The sequence below is a fragment of the Neodiprion lecontei genome, chromosome 1 (assembly GCF_021901455.1).
Source record: "Neodiprion lecontei isolate iyNeoLeco1 chromosome 1, iyNeoLeco1.1, whole genome shotgun sequence".
NCBI lineage: Eukaryota > Metazoa > Arthropoda > Insecta > Hymenoptera > Diprionidae > Neodiprion > Neodiprion lecontei.
In genome coordinates, this window is record NC_060260.1 from 7216537 (window position 1) to 7239611 (window position 23075).

General features: G+C 39.9%; 1 protein-coding gene across 16 annotated transcripts in view; it reads right to left on the minus strand.

The window, feature by feature from the left end:
- LOC107224692 (disks large 1 tumor suppressor protein) overlaps positions 1-23075 on the minus strand; it is a 308249-nt gene that overhangs the window by 86567 nt on the left and 198607 nt on the right. For 15 of the 16 annotated variants that reach the window (XM_046733159.1, XM_046733119.1, XM_046733130.1 and 12 more), the window contains one exon: positions 16315-16350. In XM_046733159.1, the coding sequence (XP_046589115.1) occupies positions 16315-16350 (36 nt within the window). Of the gene's footprint in view, positions 1-10522; positions 11631-16314; positions 16351-23075 lie in introns of those variants that run through there. The other variant, XM_046733198.1, reaches the window with a different exon arrangement.

The window sequence follows — 23075 nt, forward strand, 5'->3', positions numbered from 1 at the left end:
CTAATTCTTACATACACCTATGTATATATACGATTAATACCGGTATATATATGTATATATCGTACGTATTACGTGGATTATACAGGTGAGGAAGAAAATTGAAAATGAGTTCATAACGCATCATCGCATTAATTTTTCCCGACGAACGTACAACAATTATTATTATTCTGATAAGCGGAGAAGGAAAAATAAAATAAAAGGTTGGATATAAAATAAGGTTGCATTAAAAATGTTTGAGATTAAAACTCGTAACGTTGATATAAAGGCTCGTTTTAACCAAAGTTGCGTAATTTTGTTGTTTTAGGATTATCTAAAATTGAATGAACCGTGAAAAAACAAAACTTATACGTGCTCACACATCGGAAACTTGCATAATTCCTTTGAATTTTCATTCTAAAATTGCAAAACAGTGATTTAATTTTTGTTTTAATAGCTCGTGACATTAACGTTACTCTATCTTCAACTTGGTTAAAATCTGTCTAAGAAAAAAAGTTTTTGAACTCAAAACAAAACGAAATAAAAATAAAAGCAGAAAAAAATTACGTATTGCCGCAAGATTAGTTTTTACAGTGCGGCTGAAGTTGGTATCGTTAACGGAGAAAAATTTATTATTACGCAATATTAGGATGACTTATAATTAGTGTATATTGTTTTGTTTATAACGGTGTAATAAATTTCCGAAAGTCAAAAAGATGCGAATTAGCGATTTTTCCGCAACATGCATCCTCTTGTTTGTTTTTTATTTTTTACAGCTTATCATTTGTGAACGATTTTCATTCTATTTACAAATAAATGTTCTCGCATATTTGTTTTTCCATTTCCATTACTGTTATTTACATTCTTTAGGAACGAAACAAGGAAGAAAGGTGTTGAACGAAGATGAAGATTTGCACGCGGCTCAAGTACGAGATAAAGGAATCTAAGGGAATGAAACGAACTAGTGAGCGAATGAATGAATGAATGAACGAATGAATGAATAGGGGAATGAATGGCTTTTCAGCAATTGGCGGATTTACGCCACTGGAAATCTTCGTTATCGGTGTTCGGGGTATAAAGGGCGAAGGTTTACGACGGTCCTCTGCGGGTTATTGACTGCAGGAGTTGAGACGAAGACCCGAGATTCCCTCTTTCTTTCGCGAATTTATCTCACTCACTCTCACTCTCTCTCTCTCCCTCTCGCCATTTCTTCCAATGTAGACCGTGCACGTACGTACACGTAACAAAGAAAAAAAAAAAAAAAAAAAGTCCAAATAGCTTACGACTATTTCTACAACAGGATTCTAGATGTGGTCGAAAAGCGGAGGATGCGGAGAAGCAGATTCGCCCGCAGCTCTCGCGGCTGTTGCCGTGCTCCTCGTTTTGCCCAAGAAATATCCACCCAGAGTCTGCGGATCTCCAACAACCCCTTACGACGTGTGCTCATACAAGTCTAGGTACGTTCTTGTATAACCGCGGATTTGTGCAGTCCGCATGTTGGATGAAACCCTGGGGCGACGAAATTCGAGACAAACAAAAAAAAAAAAAAAAAAAAAAAAAAACAAAGGTAAAATTTCGAAAATACCACCACAGCAGACAGCGAAGCCGAGTGTAAAACGAGATTTCATATTATAGAGGAATCGACGGTCGTATTTAACGGCTTTAAATACGTGAGTTTGTATTCGAAACGAGATTTAGTTTTGTACCATCGTAGTTGAAAATATATTGATTAACACGCAAGGGGATTAATTATCATAACGTATATTAATGATTATTTTACACCGCGCGTGAGCTTTGTTGTCAGTTAGGGTTGAAATTCCAAATTTGAAAAGTTCCGACGGCGCCAAATTCAGAGTTTTTTTGGATTTCGGAAAATTGGAAACTTTTTAGTTTAGTAAAAGTTTGATTTCTTTACTTCAAGTTTCGGCACCAAATGATACGGAATTAGGCACTTTTGGAACTTTTCAAATTCGGAATTTCAACCCCGCCCCTTCTTGTCGAAACTCGATACTACCGGGCGTCGACGGGTCGTTTTTTAATCAACTTTAGAAATTCAACTGCAAACGAGTGGATTTGAAGACCGACGGTAGAAAGAAAATAAAACTTACACGTGGTAAAGTTTGTTAAATGTTAACGTATATCCTGTACAGTTTTTAGAAATAATCGACGACTTTGGCGAGGTCGAAAAAGACGTCGCACGTTATTGAAAGAATTACCAAAGCCCATTCTATATGCTAAGTACATGTATAAATAAATTCGGCGGACTCGTTCGATCGAATTTCGATGAGAATACATTGTAAAAGAGCAGGTGTAAAATAAACGGAACGAGCATATTTAGTGGACAAAATGGAATAAAAAAACCGAAAATAAAAATTGTCCGGGATGAAAGAGAGAAAAACTTTCCACGCGCGTGTCCCTTCCTCAGTTTTTTCCCACAACGAGCCTCGTAACCCGATTTTATTCACCGTCACGTCGAAGTGCTTCAACATACAACCTTTTACAATTTTTTAACCGGTCCTTGAGCAGCTCAGTACATACGTATAAAAGTTTCGCATAAAATGCAGATAAAACGTGCGCACAAATAAAAAAGACATATAAACAGCTAAATCAATAAAATTTCAAAATAAAATGCACCCTGTTTTTTTTAAATATTACATGTATACAGAATTTGCGACTTGAAGATCATTCGTATCGTGAGACGAGAGAACCGTTGTAAAGAATTGAGAATAAATTGTTTGATTAAAGAAACTGTGAAATTTGTTCTCAATAATTTGTTATAATTATTAAGAATAATTTAAAATCATTTTTTACCGTAACTTTACAAGCGTATCGTATGTATGACTGATACGGAATGTTAATTCATACCTATTTGAAGATGAAAAGAGATTGAACGTGATTGCCACAGGCTACGATGTTACGTCCGTATATTATAACGTACACTTTGCTCAGTAATTTGGTTCATTCTTATCAAGTTGTACGCAACAAAGAGAGATACGCTATTCGATAACCTACATAACTACCGAAGACAGGATTACACCTACGAAATAAATTTACACGAGTATATACGAGTATACATATATATATATATATATATATATATACACGCATGTACAAGATGATTACAAGGTGTGCGTATTACATGTACTATGTGGATATAGGAATACACACAAGCTGATCGTGAGAGAGAGAGAGAGAGAGCGAGGGAGAGAGAAAACGAAAAAAACTTGTGAAAACGTGTGTGTTATCAGACCGACTAATTTTTAGGACAAAAATGGGTGTAAATGATAAAATATGCCATCGAAACAACGAAGTTTTATTTTAACTTTAATTCATCCCACTTGACGGAAAAGTAAAGGCAACTTGTAATGATTACGAAATATTAATAATATGGAAACTAATTTATTTTTGTATCCATTTTTTCTTCTTTTCTTCTTTGCCACGTCACTCTCGGATACATCACATAAATTATTGTATCATTGTATGAGACAAATTGTACAACGACGCAATCTCTCTGTAGCCGGTTGTTTTTCTTTGCGTTACACGTCCAAGATTCCATTCCTAGGTCACGTTTTGCCGGATAAGCCGACGTTGCAAAATAACAAAAGAAGAAAAGTCATAACATCGCGAATGAGGGCGTGGATATGTATTTAACGTGCATGTCGGTGCATGTAATAACTGAAATTCCGCGGGACTGAATTGCTCTTGAGTACACAAATTCTGACGATATTTGACCAAGGCGTGCAGACGAGAGCAGAAAGTAAAAAATTCACCTTGTCTGATTGCGAGAATAAAAAAGAAGAAATGCAATTTCCGTGTTTCTGTAGGTGTGTAGCTTTTTGTCCGTCTCTCTCAAATAATCTCGATCAGGTTTCCGTTTAGGATATAACATAAAAAGAATTGCTTATTGTATGGACAACGGCTCGTATTATTAAAATTGTCTTTTAACGCCGTCACTTTCATTTCAATGAAATTAACCATAATAATTTTTTAAACTGTTAAGCTTTACACTCTTGTTATTAGAATACAAAACAATCATCAATCTAATCAGTGCTTAACTGACTATAAATCGGAACACGCGCCTTCTCCAAAAATTTCTCCAAAATTTTCTCCATCTCTCAAACGATGATTATATAGACTTGCAAAATCATACGATATTATACCTTGAATTAAACGTAATAACAAGATTGGAAGAAAAAAAGAAAACATATCCTGAACGAAGAAAAATAAAAAATAAAAACAAATCCATTCCTTTCTCTTTTGTAATGAACGACGTCGGAGAAAAAGGGGGAGGAGAGCGTGCGAAAAAGAAAGTTACAAGATATTTGCGAAGGGTTTGGTTTGAAAAATAAAAGTCAAAACGGCGATGACTTTTTGCGGATAATCCACGAGCTTTTCGCGTCACGATGAATACTAATCCGAGTTTGATTCAGTGTCTGGGATGAAATATTGGGATTTACGTTCGTTGCTTGGTTTCATCCATCTCCGGTTCGGCTGGTGGTGGTCGACTACCGTGAAATAGGGCCCATTCAATGTCTATTGGTTTCTTTAAACGAGTCGTCGCCGGTGGAAGGGGGAGAAAAATATGAGAAGGGACCCCGCGACTTGTAACCTCGATATATCGCGACAGGGATGTAATAACGAGACATTGGCAGAACGCACGGTGCTGGGGCGTGAAATGATTTTTATTGACAATTCTGGCCAGTTCTCGAATAGTTCTGAGCATTGCGGCAGGTTTCTTTGTTTTTTGCAGCTTCTTCTTTTCAATCCCTCGTTTTTGGGGAAAAATGGGAAAAAATAGAATATTTTGAAAACCGAATCGTCATTTTGATACCCAAGGAACTCTAGAAAAAAACAAAAAAAAAAACAAAAAAAAACTCAAGAACTGTTGGTACGAACGAACAAGATATTTTTAATTTTTTCACGAAGTACTGACCGAAATTTTTTCTAAATTGTTAAGAATCACATATATATATAAGAACCACACCCCAGTAATAATTTTTAACATTCTTCTCCGAGTTGTCGCAACGTCGTAATGCCGCGTCGTCGTCGTCGACGAAGAAATGAATTAATTATAAGAAGCACGTGACAGTTGGTACAAAGTACGATAGGTAGGGCAGTGCGTTTATAATAGAATAGAGACTATCTAGGTCAGTCGGTCGTAAGTGATAAATCGAAAAATAAAAAATATAAAGGCAAAGTACTTATGTAAAAAAAAGAAAAGAAAAGAAAAGTATCAATCGTTAAAACAAGTCGTGAACGACGTTAAATTTAAAAGATGGTGAAACAATGAACAATCGTCGCATTTGATCAAATAGACAGAGATTCTTCGACGATTCGTGACTATACATAGGTGTATGAGTTTTACATAAGCGTCGATCGCTGGACGAAGAGAAGCTGTAAGCGAGAATGGTCTGTGAATCCGTATTATATACCTACGTACGCGTATTTACGTTGTATGTACATGGAAAAGAGGGGGGGTGAAAGGAAATCGCAAAGATAAAAAAAAAAAAAATCTAGAGTACAATAATACGAGTCAATACGCGGGCTTTATCTTTCCGATAACGCCGCCGTCGTCGTGTACATATTACAAACAAGTCACGTGTAACGCTGCAGCGGAATTGTTGTGTGAAAGAAAAATAGATGCTTGCACCAGCCTTCAGGTGTGTGTTCGTTACGCGCATGCGTATACGTACGAAAAGTAGAATAAGTGCTTTAATTCGTGTCACGAGTAGTGCTTGTTGCATTAGGCAAATACGCCGCTAGTAGGCGTAACCAGCAGCGAATAGTTACTTAAGGACAATAATAATAATAATGATAATAATAAAAACGGTAAATATGTAACCATCCAACTTATATGCGCTGCACGGGTTACACGAGGAGCCAGACAATCATCGAAGACGTCGTCGACTCTGTTCCAGCTTTAATATGCTTCGATTTTTTATTACCTATGTGTCGTATTTAATAGTTTAAATTACACCTGAAGATGCGGCGATGGAAAGATTTGAAGTTAGATTAGGTTAGGTTTGGATCACAACCGTATTTCAATTTCTATGTAATATAATTCCCTATTTATTTTAGCATCAAGTATGTAAATAAAATGTGTTTTTTTTTCCACCATCAAAAATTTCCATGATCATATAAATTTCCCGACTTGTTCACGCGTTTTCCCTGTGTAAAAAATAATATTATGCAGAAATTCAAATTTTTCGAATCAATTACAGCACCAGCTGCAATAATATATTATATATAATACGTCATCGTTCATCGTTAGTTTCATTTCCCGCGGGGCAGCAGTTTAAAGGATAGTTTAAAGGTGATGCGATGAAAATATTATAATAATCCTCGAAGCCTGCAGGCGCGATTTAAACTCAAGTTACACGTCTCGTTACACGCTGTCTCAAATACAACATGAAACAACAATAAGAAAACTGATAAGAATTCACTCACAGTGACTTTATAGCCGTACGTAAAAACTTCGTCCACCCGTACAATTGTTGTCATATCACGTACACCGTATGATACTGCGGTAATTATACATGTATAACCGCAATTTGTTACCTCGTTACACAATATATTGTGTCCCAAGTACACGGTAACACAGCAGACTTCTATCGCATCCCCTAAAGATGATCTTTGGTATGTTTTGGAAAGCTAGGCACCCCGATAACAATAATAAGATGGCAGATTCCCTTCCTTCCACCCTTCATTTTCATCCTTCCGTTTCCCGATACATACACAACGTTGATTCTATTGTTTACTCGGCAGCTGTAGCATACCAACTTCCTTCGTCCTGCAGGCGATGCCTCGGGTTGATTTAGGACTAGGTCGACGGCTCGGAGGTGTTGGGATTAGGTACTAATGCAAACTGAGCTATACCGAGGAGTATTATAATCTGGTGTGTACACATCTACGCGCGCGTGAATCTGTGTATTTATTATACGTGACGCTGCTGCAGACGTATTTATAGATAAGGTACTCGTGGACAATCGAAGTCGATATGTCGGTCAACCCTTTCAGTAATAGTAGTAAGTATTCTCGTCGACTATTTTACACACATTTTTTGTATATTTAGAGAACATCCTTCCATCATTTCAACATTGTTTGTAATATATGTGTGTATAATAATTTAAAGTCACTGAAAATGAACGGTTTGCATCGAGGCGGAATTCTTGACGTAAGGCAATATTGCAGACTCTGTATTTTGTATATATTATATTTTTTCGTTTCTAGGTCACCGAAATCGTAAAGTGCAGCAAGCTACAGTATATACACGTAACACACACAGGTACGTATAACATTACGCGGTAGTGGTGTATTACATTCTTTCGCGACAAAGAATTCAAATAAAACACATTATCTGGTAAAATATTTTTACAACGTTCGAAAAAAAAAAAATAAATAAAAACGGGGAGATATTTTTTATAGAAAAAATTATCGTCTTGTTATCTTTTCACAGCTAAGATGTCTTTTGGACCAATTATAGGAAAAGAAAATGTTCTTTCTGCACGTTATATGCCTTGTCACGGTAAAAACAATAAATAAACTCCGAGTAAAAATTAATACAACATAAAAGAGTTGAAACGAGCCGCCGCCAAAAGTCAAAATCAGCATATTTTGACGCCGCGGTTAATGTTATAATAACCTATATTACATCGCAGCTCGAAAAAGAAGACGAGCAAATTCTCTCGCTGACTCGCAAATACCTAATAATATACATGTAATTCGCTTATCGTGTGTGTAAGGAAAAGTAAACGCATACGTACAAGTACAGAATACGCATGTGATAGCACAAGCGAATACGTGCCAATTGAAAGAAGTTATCGGTCAGCTGTTTTAGTTACATGTAGACCAACAATTACGCATACGATGTTTACATTCGATCATCGTAATAACAAATTAATAATACCGCTGCTCCGTTACTTCAATTTCTGTGAATTCTTGTTTGCCTACTCCGTTTTCCTTCCTTTCACTTTTTCCTCATCGTCACTACGGCGAAAACAAGAATACAAAAATACAATTTATTTTTAGTTCAAAATCTAACGGAGTTTAGATTTTATAACCACACCCGCGCAAACGATGATGATATAATTTACGCTCTACGAGCTTGTCAGTCTTATCACCCCGGCCCTCATTTTTTTTTCCATCCACATTCATCGGAAGACGATGAGGAAGAATTATTATGAAACAGATGAGATAACGTGGCAACGACGCGGTGATCTTTTCTCATAACACATACGTAGCGTTGTTGTGTTTATAATATACGGTGAGAAAAGAACGCGATTACATGCAATCTGTTTGAAATATAACTGTACAGTGTAAACGCGAGCAATGCTTCTAATTCCGTGCAACTACGACTTCTTTATTGCAAATAGAGTCGGAAAAAATATAGAAAAGGATCTCTTCGTTACTTTGCACACACAGCAATACCTTACGTGTGTGTGTGCGTGTGAAATTAGCAATAGTAAATCTGATGTTGTCTACAAAAAAAAATTTAAAAAAAAAAAAATAAAACAAAATAAAAAAAAACCGAGAATCACGGTCAACCGGCAAAAGAAGCGGCTCCGAAAATTAATTCCGGAAGTGGCGAAGAGGAATATTTACCGTTCGTTAAACGTTCGTTCGCTCCCTCTCCCTTCCTCATTGCGCAAAAGGGATCTACGTATACTTTGGGTACTTACAATTAGAGAGTTTAGACCAGTACTATAGCGTTATGCAAGTGGGCGGTTCTTGGACGACGTCGTATCTGCCTATGAGGAGAACGAACGCAAGGCGAAGAAGGTACGTCACGTACGTATGTGTGGGTATAAACGTAGAGTATACACCTATACCAACTAAACTAGTCCGCGCTCACCAAAAACATCGTGTGACCTATTATAACGGTTACCTACGTAAGGGAATAGAAAACTGTCATTGAAATGAAAAATAAAAGAGATTTAAGAAAGTCAAGACCGCAAACGCACGGTGCTGTTGCTGCTGAAGGTATCGATACCGTTCAATCTCTCATTTTCGGTATTATTTTGCGATCGTGCGAAAGCGGTTTGTGAATGAATTATTTCTAACGATCGATCAATTTTAGTCAATTTATAATATAAAATTACAAGGTGTGATCTATGATATCATTTATTTGTTACACCGGCATGCGTTGTACCAGGAACTCAATTTTGTAAAATCCGTAAGACTTTCCTCAATTTCACGCAAATTTTATGATCACCACTCGGTAAAAATAACGAACAGACACTGTAATTTTTTTGAGAGTCAAGTAAGGTTTTTTCGAGTCGAGTACCTCGTGGAATGATGGAAATATTTTTCATAGTATTCGGCATTATATCCTGTATATATTATTATCGGAAATAAAATTGTCCCATTCATATTCGGATCGAAATGAATATTACATATATGAGGATGAAGTTAGTGTTTAGGAAAAAATCCGTTACTTCGCACTTTTAGAAATGTTGGTAATTTGGTAAACCACGATAAGTGAAATACACTAATGTTTTGCAAAACTAACTACTTGAAAGTCATTCTAAAATTAAGGAATAATGATTTTTTTTTCTTCATACTTCGCTACGTTGACGTTACTAACTTCAGTTTCATTATCGTGTGTATAATCACCGCGTTTTTTTTTTTTCTTTCTCTCGCAAAAAACTTCGACACGATGATTTGTTATCGTTTTTTTTTTTATTTATTTTTTTTTTGCTGTCAGTTTATTTTTGAATCAGTGCGTCCACGATGACCAGATGTAACGTTAAATCGAGTGACAAAGAAGAGAGAGAAAGGTTGATGACCGTGGGACGCTACGAGCTTCTCGAAGTAAGTCCCGCTTATGGAGCGCCTAAAAACAACCTACGACGGACAAATTTGGACACACGTATATACGTATACATATAAATATATATACATGTTCGGATCTATAACATAAGCTACGATGCAGAGATGACGATGAAACGGATTGGTTGATCCGATCCAGCGATCGCAGCCTGCGTTGTTTGTCCAGTTTATTAAGAATAAAAGTATCATGTATGTATAACGGTAAAATTAATTTGAAGTATAACAATAAAACGGATTTTTATCGTTACTACTCCCTATTCACAATACGTAAATAAAAATTGACCGAAACTAGCGGTGATTCTATGATTTCTACGATTTTCTACAAATTTTTAGGGAAACTTGGGACATTTCGTAAAAATTGTTTTCGTACAACATTGTAAATTTGCGTAGTTTCTTGTAGATTCTCATGAAAATTTGTATTTTTTCAGTAAAAAATCTACAAGGTACGACAATTTTTAACGAAAATTAACAAGTCTTTTCACGAAAAACTATGCAATAATACGAAATGTTCAATTTTCTGTAAAAATTCGTAGTAGTAGAAAGTTTCACCAGGGAAGGGTTATGTTTCGTACCGTATCTGGGTGAGAGAGAGAGAGGAAGAGCGGGGGGGGGGGGGGGGGGGGCCGAAAGATCCCTCTCCACTCGGCGCGTATTATCGCATTAACAACGTAGAAAAGATAAGGAATAAATTCACCGAGAATCCGATCCGATGACTCACCGAATCGAGGTTGAACAGGCTTGAAACTTTCTTGAGGAAGCCGTCCTGGGACTTCTTCTTCCTTCGACTTGTCATGGTCGTTTATATCCTGGTAAGTATCGATCGCCGGATATCAATGGCTCTAAAAAGAGCGACTGGCACTCGTTCACTCGTCGAACTTCACTCGGAGTTGATAAAAAAAAAAGAAAAAAAAAAAAAAAAATTACTACTCGTAAACACACGAAGCGGGCATTTTCACGCCTCGAACCGCTCAGCCGCTCAGTGAACGAAAAAGAAGGAAAACAAACGCGCAACGCGGGGCCTTGGAATTTTATGAAACGTCGGGCCCAGAAACTCCCGACATGTAATTCTCGCCCCTCGATCACTCACGATCAGTTTCGAGTTGAAAACCCGGTTCAACCTCCCGCGGTCTTCGCGTCATGACGTACGCGGTTAATAATTCCCGCTGCTGCCTTCCCAGCGCCGGTTTCTCACTCGCTCTGTCTCTCTATCCGATGCAGGTGGGTGTCTGTCACTCCCACGGCCCGATCCCTCGACCTGTTCAACAACCGTGACCCTTCGTCGTCGTTCCTCGGCGCAACAACGCGCAGTAACGCCAAGCATGCGTTTCGAGTGTGTACCGATCGACGCACGTAAAGAGTTACCTGGAGGCGAGGCGAGAAAAACTGAGAGAGATCCGAATCTACGTGCCTTCTTCCTCCTCCTGCTCCTCCTTGCTTCCAGGACTTAAAAACGAGAGGCTTTTTCTCACTGCGTTATTATGCGGTGTCTGTGATAGATGGAGAGAGAGAGAGAGAGAGATAGAGAGAGAGAGAGAGAACGGCAACGCGCGTGTTTTGTTTCGTTCGAAAGAGGAGGTGATTATTATTAGGAGGTTAGTTCCGTAGCAGCGTATATCCTCCGGCTGCTTGCTTTTCGCGCACTGTTTAACACACAACTGCACGGTAAAACACAAGATCACACCTCACCGTTAACGCACACCACTTACGATTACACTTTAATTTATCACCATTCGCGTCGAGATTCCTCCACTGTTCGTTCGAACAAACGACGCGACTAGAGGCCGAAAACGCCGTGAGACTATCGACGCTCGACTGATCCGCAGGCAGACAACCACTTGTTGGTTCGAATCGTTGAATCAGGGAACGAGGGAACGAAACGCCGAGGTACGAGATTGCGGGAGGCGTGGACAGACCGGCATGCGGCACGCCGAGCCGTTCACGGAGACACCCGATCGCCGACGGAAACGCCCGAACGACGAATTACTCGTCTGACGATGTACTAACCGTCCCGAACACATCGACTCTGCCGGGTATTCCGGACCTTCGCTCTCTTTCCTTTCAGCCCTCATTCCGCACTTCCGTATTTTCCAAATACCGAAAAGTCATTCGCGACTCGCATTATCCCGCAATCTGGCTTGTCCGTAAGCTTCATTTTTGCCCTTATACAACGAAAATTTCTACAGCTACAATCGAGACGAGCGTTAACGCGATGCGATTGCGCGATAATTATTATCTCGTTAAACAATTCCACCAGCGGAAGGAATTAGTATAATAATAGTACGAGGAACTTCTCGCACGCGTGTATTTATAGATAATATACGACCTTCGATCGTTATACCGTTGGGAAATTTTCAATATATAGTTCTTAGGTAAGAGGATGCTCCAAACCGCCCAAACAGGTCGGGGCGGAACGAAGGCTTCTTCTTAAACCCTCGAAACCTCAGGCGAAGCGTCGGCGACGCCGGCCGGTAGGTTCGACGTGTACCTACAATGTTATACGTACGTACGTCTAGGTGTTCTAGGTGAATACGTATGCGCGAGTTGCAGTGGCTGAGTTTGAGGTAACGGGAGCCTGGAACTTGTTAGATGAACCTATAGAATACACGGGAGCCAATTTTCCCGGTGAATAGCGGGCGCATAGCCGGAGGCAACGTATACAGAAAGAAGAACGTACATACTTCTGGGTGAAAACGGTCCTGGACCGTTTGGTGGGTGGCAATTTGCATGTCAATTGTCTGGCAGCGGCGTGCAAAGAATCGCGTAGTCTCGAGCGCGTTCGACTGTTTTAAATATAAACGTTCCTGCTCTCGGATTATTTTTTCTTCGCTGGATTTTTCGTTTCTTTAGTTTGCTTAGTATTCTTTTTTTCTCCCGTTTCTTTTGCATCCTTTTTCGTTTTTTCTCCTCCGAGGGGGCAAATGTTTGTGGGATTATATAGTGGTAGATGGCAGTAGGGAATGCCGTCTGACAGCTTGCCGGACGAGCAAAGAGGGAGGGAAAGAAAAGAAACGAGTGGAACGAGTGAGGATAGCAGGCGGCATCTTGTGCTCGTTCGACGTACTTTTATCCAGACAGAATTATTATCTTCATCAATTCAACGACGAAGGTTTACCTCCGTCGGTACAAGCTTAAGGATAAAGATCCGAAACGGTATTACTGGTGAAAATTAATGTACCGTAATTTAGAATGAAAGAGGAATAAAAAAAATTTCTACATCCCATTGAACGGACGCATTCCTCGTACGTACGGGGATCCACTTTGCGCCGTCGTTGGTGATTTTTTGCACCGGCGATTCTCGAGACGTCGCCTAATTTTTCTCCATTTTTCTCGTACCTTCTCCGCCTCATTTATCTCTGATAAAATCAATTTTTTGCAATTTTTTTATGCAATTTAAACGCAGCCTGTTAAATTATTATCACATTCAACTTGCGAATAGTGAATCGAATAAGACATGGCAAGAATCGGTGAATTTTGTTCGGCTGGTAACGACGGTTATTGCAAATCCTGAACACACGTTTCAACCTTAAGTTGAACAAACGACGAGTAATAATTACAACGTAGATATATAAATTAAACACATGCTTTCTATATCAACGTTAAAGTTATGCGGCTGAGCTTGAATTATGTAACGCATATTAAAGGTGAGGTACGATTATGACTAAAAAGTGCGGGACCGTCTCTGTGTACGCTACTTCATAATATCCGGCTTTTTACGGCACTGGGTTTCATATCCGCCTGTGTGCAGACAATTATTGTTACTTCCGTAGAACGATTATTGCGTACATACAGGCGTTTCTTCTGACCAAGCATATATGCGTTCAAATTCTTAACGACGGGGTTGGACGGTTAATTTAAAACACGCGTCCACGTGAATAAAACAAAAAACGAAAAAAGGTCTAGGCATTGCCAACTAATAAGGGATGGGAGCGGAACATAAAAACGGATGAGAAAACAAAAAACAAACAAGTGAAGGATAACGTAAAATCAAGAGAATTTTTATTCAAACAAAAAAACAAACGACAAAATCATATAGTAATTATTAATACTAATAAATAATAAAGGGACGGTTATTCGTAGGATGGTTGTGAGCAATGAACAATGGTTAATGATCGGACGATGTGTAGTGCTGAAACGTGAGTTTCCTCCGCACCGTACCGACCTTAACTTGTTGGCCCTGTGGTTAAAATACCGAATAGAGGTAAAATACGTACGAGTTAATCTATCTTGGATCTTACAATCTATTTAAGATTCAGAAATGCGTGTCTCAACGAACGAACAGATCTACATTGACATTGTTGTGGAATACAAACTGGAGATGGGTTGATCAGTTTCCGTACGCCCGTGGACTCGCAACTTGCTTATCCGTTATTTATCGTGGGTAACGTTTTTTCAGGCGTCAAAAGAATTCTTTTCCGTGTCTGCCCAGCAGCGACACGTTCAACATTCTTTCGTCGCAAATAAATTGGCTCAGGCGCTTAGTAGGAATTGGACTACATTTTTGGCTAAAAAATGTCATCACGGCGTTTTTATTCGCAAGTGTAACCAAATATCGAAATCGTGGATTACTCGAAGAGCAAAAATGACATTTAAAGCTGAAATTTTCCATGTTAATAATAAGCGTAGACAGAATTACATGTTAAGGATAATTTAATCTGTTATTGAAGCTCGCTTGCGAAATAATTTGCTTAAGATGACAACAGAGGGAAGGAAATGTATAAATGGCGCAAAAATACGCATTACTACCCGCGTAGAAATACACACGTACAGAGTTCGTAATTAACATCCACGATTTCCATGACAAGGCGAGGAATTCGAGGCGAGAGTTTCTTTCATTAAAAATAACAAGATTACGGTGCAGAGTAGAAATGACTAAGCTTTTACGAGAATTTGAGAAACATTAAAAACGGGGAGCAAAGAGCGTACACATGGTGTACATAGGTATACTTATAGCATGGGAAATGGAAAAAGTTGAATTAAAGATGAACGGTATGAGCCTCGATTTTGGATTTGGAATTGTATATATTTTTCTTCATTTGATTCTTATAGTGAGTTTACGAAGTAGAAAAATTTTTCAATTAGTAATAAAAACAATAGAAAATCGATATAACACTGAATTTAGCTGTTAAAATCGTCTCGACGATCGGGAGCTCGCGCTTGTTTCCGTCAAATCGAGAGATAAGGGAAGATTGATCGCGGTCGACGATGTTTATCTGGAAAGTTTTGCGAAGCAGGGACGGAGGAGTGATGACGGTGTTCGCAAGTTCCCGATAATGATTGCTAATTTGCATACCAATTGATCGAATATCATTGGCAGGGTTGCCACCGTGTTTCACAATATAACGGGGCAAAAGCCGCGTGACTGAGAACGATGTAATTTGCAATTTAATCAATCCGGGCCAAATTCGTATCTCATTAGGAAGCGATAGTTGACGACCGGGCTCGAAGAACCGGCTAACCGTAACGTCGTTAGATCCGAATGGCTCCAATAACACGCCGTTTGTGTTGCGGCAACCGCGTAACCGGACGGTAAAAGCGGATCGCATGCATCAATGTCACGTAAATTGCACCGCCCTTTCCACCCTTGCGATCCGTACCCTCCCCCCTTCGCCCCTTACTCGCCCGCGAGCACATTTAGCAAATCGGTTTATAAAGGCCTCCCGAGTCTCTGGCTGGTGGTCGTGGCTTGCAAAAGCCCTGTAAGTAGGTTCAGCCACCGACGGGCTCAACGTACCGTGGAAAATATCAACCCAAGAGAGGACAGGGTAGAAGGCGAGCGAGAGGGCGGGAGGGAAAAGAGAAATGAAAGGAAAGAAATGAGAGGAAAAAAGGAAGAGGAAAGAGAGAGAGGGATAGGAGAAGGAAAATTGCTTTCCTCGTAATTACAGTTTTCGTATCTTCTCTCGTATATCGTATACACACGGCGAATCTCGAGCTTTCGACGGCTGGATGCGAATGCGAGTGCATGATATATGTACGTGCATATATTTTCAGCGAGCATACACCCTCCTTTCATATTTCACGAATTTTCACCCAGCTCCAGCTTCTTTCCTTATGCATCCAGTTTCTTCCATACCTTCTCGATTTGAAAAAAGATTAAAGCTTCGTTTGACTCGATACGTTGTGCATAAGTTTAAACTTTCCGTAACGTTACACAAGATATGATTTTTCGCCGAGATGTTCAATGGACGGAATATAGGATGAGAATCTAGGGTAAAGTCGCTCGTGCGGGGATATAAACAAAAATAAATCAAACGAATACCGAGTGATTCGATAAATTGTGTAAGAGTAAATATAAAAAAAATCTAGCATTACGAATTAGCTCAAGTTACAGAGTCGGTGCCAGTTTTACAAAATTTGTTTGCTGTTATTTTTATTCTTTCCCGCAAAAAGCGAAAGCTAGAATTATAATCCTTGCAAATAATTTCGGTTTTCATAAAGTAACATAATTTTATAAAATGACATCGACTCAGAGCATTCGACGAAGCATCGAAAAATTGATTTCATCTTTACCTGATCGCTGTCGTGTCCCTGCCAGCTGTCATGGCTCTGAAACAGACGAGATAAGACATAATGTAGCGTGATTTTGGCAAGTTGGAGAGAAGGTAGGTATCGATCGATCCGATCAATACCCCGAGTTGACTACATAGAGGTCGGAAAACAAAAGGAGGCTTTCCGCGAGGGATAATTAACAATTACCGCGACTAATTGGGGACAGGAACCCCTAAAACTCGTAGAGTTTCTCCTCCTGGTAAACGTCTGATCTGCTCTCTCCCACGGGCAAGAACGGGGTCAAGAAATTTTCCGTTCCGCTTCCGATCGGGTTCAACTTGCCGCAAAGAAGCCGAACTAAGAAGCGATCGAGTCTCTAGGGAGGATAAGATCGGTCGCGATATCTTCTCGAGAGGTCACATTCAATATTCGAAAATTCGTAAATCGGTCCGGAGAGACGAGATAGAGATTATAAATATAGACGAATTAAATAAAGGACAAATTGTCATTCAATGAAGTTTTGTAAGTTTTATTTTCAACGAAATTTCGAATTTATATTTATCCTGAAACAACGAATCTGTACATAGATTTCGGACAAGTGGTTTACTGCCATCAATTTTTCCGCAATCCCGCAAGCGTGTCGGGACATGTAAAGAAACGGAATAAAACAAAAAGAAAAAAAAAGATGAAACAATAACTGCAGCTGTAACATATCGCGGGTACAAAAAGATCGGAAACGGCAACGGGAAAAATATACGTCACGCTGACTTTATTAAATCGAGGTAAATAGTCCAAGATATGCATATACATGTAAATAACGCATGTGGGAAAAATTCCGGGATAATTTTTCTTTTTCGTATACCACGTGCATGCACGGTATATGCTGGTACATATAATCGAGGGCTGCTGCTGCCGCTACTGCTGGTTGGTTTATATGGGACGAGGAAGTCAGTTTGCCCACGGTTCTCTGATTTATGGGAATAATATTGGCGAAGCAGCCGTTGAATCGCAGACCTGCCCTCCTCCCTCCGCCCTCGCTAAACAATATGAATATAATATGTCCGACCCTTGTACGTATCGCTGCATCATTATGTAGCAAACATCACGTTTGTATATCATACAACTCTAAAAAATTCTCGCTTATTTCCTTTACCTACTCATTCGCAATAGCTTAATCTCATACATGAATAAGAATCTGGACAGATGAGGGAAAGAAAAAATAACAAAAAGAAGAGCAAAAGTTGTGATTTTCGTACCACTTCAGCCTCCCGAGTATTGACACATCGGGATATTAAGGGGGGGCCTACTCTGGTCGTTCTGTATTATTAAGCCTTTTCGTTTCGTTATATCCGCAAGGCCTTCAAAGAAGTTCGCATATACGCGCATCGACGAGGGTGAACCGCTGCTGTATCTTCGCCCGTAGAAAGCAGAGGCGTACTATACGACGAGGGTAGACGAAGTCGGGAGAAAGCTTCGCTACCCTCACCCCCTTCCCATCCCTCTCCGTTGAGAGGGGTGTTTGTACCTCAAGATGTAATCATTTAATGGAGTTAAACACCGCGTTACAAACCAAACGCGACCCTGAGAGCCCCGGTTCATAGATTGCGCTGAACAACAGGCGAGTGGTAGGAAGTGTCTCTTCTCTCTTACACCGCGTGTATACCCACCTATAGATATACATGTGTATATATATATATATATATACTCCAAGAAGTTAGTGGGTAAATTTTACGGCCCATTGGCCGAAGGGTTGAAACGCCCGCACGCGGGGCAACCAAAAATACAGGTACTCGAAATATTTCTCGCCAGGCAATAAAGCGCGCCCTCTAATGACTCCGACGACTTATTTCCTACCCCGAGGTTAATTGTCGAGCCTCGTTTCAGCTCGCCGTCCGCGCAGATTTAACCCAAACCACGCAGAATGAATAAACGAAAAAAGAAATGCAAAATAATGAAGGCGTATGCGGGTGTAGCGGTTGTAGCAGGATTTGAACGAGTTCAATTGTCAGCTAAAGATTACGCGCCCGTTTTCGAATTTCAGCCGAAATAGCCGAAATATCGAAAATCGAAAAAGCTCGTCGCAAGGTTCGCACCCCCGCACTGAAATTACTGCAGTATATTAAGCGAGAAGCGACGTTAAAGTTGGTGCAATTGTCAGAGAGTCCGCGGGAAACTCGGTCCACGTATATATTATATACATGTGTATGTGCTCGCGTATATACCGAGTGATAAAAGGAAAAGTTCTCGTAAATTTCCTGGGTTAAAAAGCTTTCTGAAATCGGGTGGCGTACTCAGGTGCGGCTAACGGCGCCTTTTACCGAGTCCGCGGGCTACCGAATGTACGAGGATTTCATCCTGAAAATTTACGGACCGGATGCAGCTTCCGTTTTGGATGTAGCTCCCCGTATACGTGACGCGGCGGCAAGATCGCTGACCTCCGGGGTAAAACCACCGTCTAAATCCGGATGAAATTAACACGCGAATTTTATCCCATCTCAATTTACTCCTCGACGAATGTAATCCCAACCGAATTCAAAATGGCGGTCAGAACTCCGGGCTGATCGGTATATTCGACCCAAATTTCCTGCAATTTCATTTGGCACGATATCGCGAAGCGGAATGTATCGTCGGAGATTTAATGTAGCGAAAGACGTTGCTTTGAGGAAACGAAAAGTTGTCGTTAATCTGGAAACAAGTTTCATCACACATCTGATCATCTTAGTAGAATTTTTCAACCTGTACGATCATTACGTATCGAAGAAATTTAATCCTTCCAAGTTGTGTCGAGATTGTTCGTCATCGTCGTTCGAAACGAGGGAACTTTTGCAGGCGATCGAGATGAACGTCAAATCAAGTGATAGAAGTGGCGTGAAACTTTTTTCACGATTATATTTATTTTTGAATAAAAAACGGCCAGAGCTCTTGATCGGAGAATTTTGAACGATTGAAACGTGTGAGGGTGAAAATGTACAAGGTTCAGAAAACCAAAGAATGACAATGTAGAATTTTCAAAGAGACGAAAATATATTTCATGTACTTCATAGAATGTCAAAATATACAAAGTGAAAGTATAGACAATCGAAAAATGTAGAAAAGTCGAAATAAAAAAATTCATGTAATAAATAAGAATATATGAAGTAAAAACAACGTCGAATCGTCTGAATTCTAACAAATTAATATTCTCGGTCGTTAAAATTTACCTTTGTAAATCTGGTATTTTATACATTTCAATTTTTTACGTTTTTCAAATCTGTCGAATAAATCTTGGCGATTTTGAAAATTCCATACTGTCACCACTATTCTCACTCTGATCCGATAAGAAAATGAAAAGGATCGTTTCCGATTCACGGCTGGAGTCTTGTTGCAGTTTGCGACTTCATTTTCACGCGGTCGTCCGGCCGTTCCGCGCCTTATCAGAGACGCGGAAGCCTCGTGGTCCGTAATCGTTGTCACAAAGCGAGACATAGGCGAGGGTGATACAGACGAGCGGGGTCTTAATTACGAGGACGTGTAGCTGGCAATAATTAATAGGATCCCTTCCACCTTGCGGAGGGTTGAAAATCCCCTCGCAAGCATATGTAGGTAACCTCTTGTCGCTCTGCCCTCGGAAACGAGGAAACGAGCTCTTCGCATCAGCGTCGACCGGGCCGATTTTCCCACGTCATCCGACACCCTCGTTATGCGTTTTGAAAGTTATCAACTCTCTGTCGGCAGGAATTCCTCCGTATCGCGTAAAACACGGATTCAAATGTTTGGACTTCGTAATCACAGTTCTCGATGAGAAAAAATACGAATTCGGGCCAGAGGGTAAAACGAAGATGAACTTCGGAAGAAATCGACGCGATGGTATACTAATCTGAAGTCTTGGAGCGGGGTTGAAATTCCGAATTTCAAAAGTTCCGAAAGCACCAAGTTCCAAATTTCTTTGTGGCGAAACTTCAAGTAAAGAAATCAAGCTTTGACGAAACAATGTTTCGAATGGACCGAAACCCGATGCTCAAAATTCCAAAAGGATAAAATTCCGAAAGGAGCTTAACTCCAACAATAGTCAAAGTTCGGAAAGTGCGAAGATGAGAAAATTAAAAAATCTGAAATATCAAAATTCCGAACGATCGAAGATTTTCAGTTCTGTGAATTTCTGGCTTGTTGAAATTTTGCCACTTCGATCTTTCCTTGTTGTGAATTTTCGATATTCAAAAACCCGTGACTCAATTGAGGAAACGAATTATGCCAACTTCTTTATCCCACAAACCGTATTACAGTCGAAGTCAAAGTTGCAGAACATGTTAACTGTATCCGTTAAATTAGCGATAAAAAGCGCGGTGAAACTCGTGGGGAGAAAAAGTGGGTAAATAAAAATAATCTACACATCAAAGAAAAAACGAAATTAGGATGATCCCCGTTTCCCGAGTCATCGCCGCGAGCAATTCCAAGACAGTTATTACCATCCTTCAGACTCCTCTCTAAACGAGCTTCGCTGTCGGACGGATGCAAAGTTGCGAGTTGAAGAGATAGACGCGGGACGCGGATGAACGGATTAAGTTCCGGAGTGTCGTAAAATGGTTCGTTAGATCGAGGCGCACACGACGGCGGTTTTCTCCTCGGAGTTTGGCCAAAGCTGAGGCAAGAATCTAGCTGCGAGACTCAACGACACCCAGCGTGGCAATAGACGAGAAAGGAATTCGTGTCTAGGCGTTAATGTCCGTCGTCTCTGCATAGATGACTAGCCTGGAACTATATCGAGTGGCTGGTAACGTCAGCTGAGATATTTTCACCTATCGCCTAGGCTCCGTTCCACGATTTAACGACCACTCGGTAAATTTGCGAACAGCGCAAATTCCGCGAGAAAATTAGCCTTTTGTCGAAGAGTACAAAAGCCAAGTATTACGTATGCTGCACACATTTTTATATCTCTGACTCGTTTTGCGTCAGAGGGCGATGTTGAGTCAGGTGTTACGAAACACACCTGAGTTACATACGTGGCATAAAATCAACCGTGTCTCCGCGATTGCGAGCCGTTTCACGATCTCGAAAACGTACGAGAGGAAATTAACAAAACAGATGTGGGGAAAAAAAAAGAACAGAAAAATATCGCGTTTACTTTTCTTCGTTTCTCGATCCATGCAGGCAATTATTTCTTTTCCATCCTCGCGTATCGCGCAATTTTGTATTATATATGTTTAAAATATTTCGTATCAGGAACGAAAAAATTTGAACGAACGTGCGGATATTGCGAATAATTTGTTCTCGTACTGTAAATGTCAGCAAATTTCGTAGCTTAGCACAACTCGAAGAGATATTCTGTCACATATGTCAGCCTTGGTTCTTCGGTTTCCGGTTTTGCGACGGGTTAAATCATCTTTTTGTTAAAATTTTTTCCCGCGAAACGCGAGAGCCGAATTAAAAAATGAAATGGAATTTTTAAAGACAACGATATAGAAACCATATACAGCTGGTATAGAAGGGTAAATGAGAATGTCGCGGAAACAGATAGAATCGTTTGAATTTCTCTCCTGCACCGTTGTTGATATTTATGTGAACAGCGATATAACAGACGGCGAGTTTATCTTATCTGGTTTTAATTATCTTTACCATCGCATCGTTTCGGTAGACAATAAGGTGCCCCCCCCCCCCTTTTGCACGTTTTCAACGCGACGTGTAACGTTCGCGGATTGTGAAAAAAAAGGGAAGAACGCGAAGCATTGCGAGCACGTGCAGATATATACCTACTCGTGCGTTGAAAACGAAATTGCTGACCGAACGATAACGCTGATTCAAAGCTGCATGCAACCCCCTTTGAGAGCAAAAATACACGTCGGTATACGATTATTCTACTCGTGGAAAAGAGGATTATAATTTAATGGTATAAATTGAGAAAATGCAGGTAATTCTGTTACTGCCGTGTATTATTATTCTCAAATTATTGTATTATTATTCTCAGATTGTACCAAAATTTTTTCTTCGGTATGATAATTAATGAAGAAATAAAGAAAAAAGAAAACTGCGACGGACGAGTTACCGTGGCTTATAAAATTGATTTTAGCCTATCGGAGTAATACAATAGTCGTATAGAAATTGAATAATTGTAATTTCGTCAAGTAATCGTGTCGTTAATAATCGTTGGTCTGATTTGGAGAGATGATAAGAATTTAAGACAGTTCTCAAGAACATAAAAATCAAAGCTTTGCATCTTTTGAACAAGCTGCTGAAAAATTCTTTCGATTTAAAGATATTTCAATTTCAATAAGAAATCTTGAAAGCATTGATCAAAGAATTACCGCTTCCGTTTCGTTGCGTGACTCAATTGAGCGGAAACAAAAGTGTCGATGAAATCCCCCCGTCAAAGAAAAAAAAAACAATTATTAAAAAATATTGCAAAAATCTCGGATATCAGGTATTAAGCTTTTGAAACAAGACTGAGTCGAGTTGAATAAAATGTCAACGACGAACTATCGCAATTAATGTAACTAATGAACGTTAGTTTTCTATTTTCTTTTGTTTTTTAATCATCCGGGCATCACCTTGGTCGAAGCCAGAGTTGAACCCGGAGTTAACGGCTGTCGTAGTTGAACGCGGCAAACCGGATTTCAGAGAGATCCTAAGCCTCCTACACCATGGAGGACGAAAACGACGTATACAGGGTAGTCCTCCAATGGTTTGGGACGAATACAAGGAAGGGTCAGATATCTGGTAAAGCGAGGGTTCGTTCGTTCGGGGCGCAACTCGTTAACAGGAACGCGTAATTATCTCGAGGCTCACCTCTGTAGGGACGAGGGGGGCGA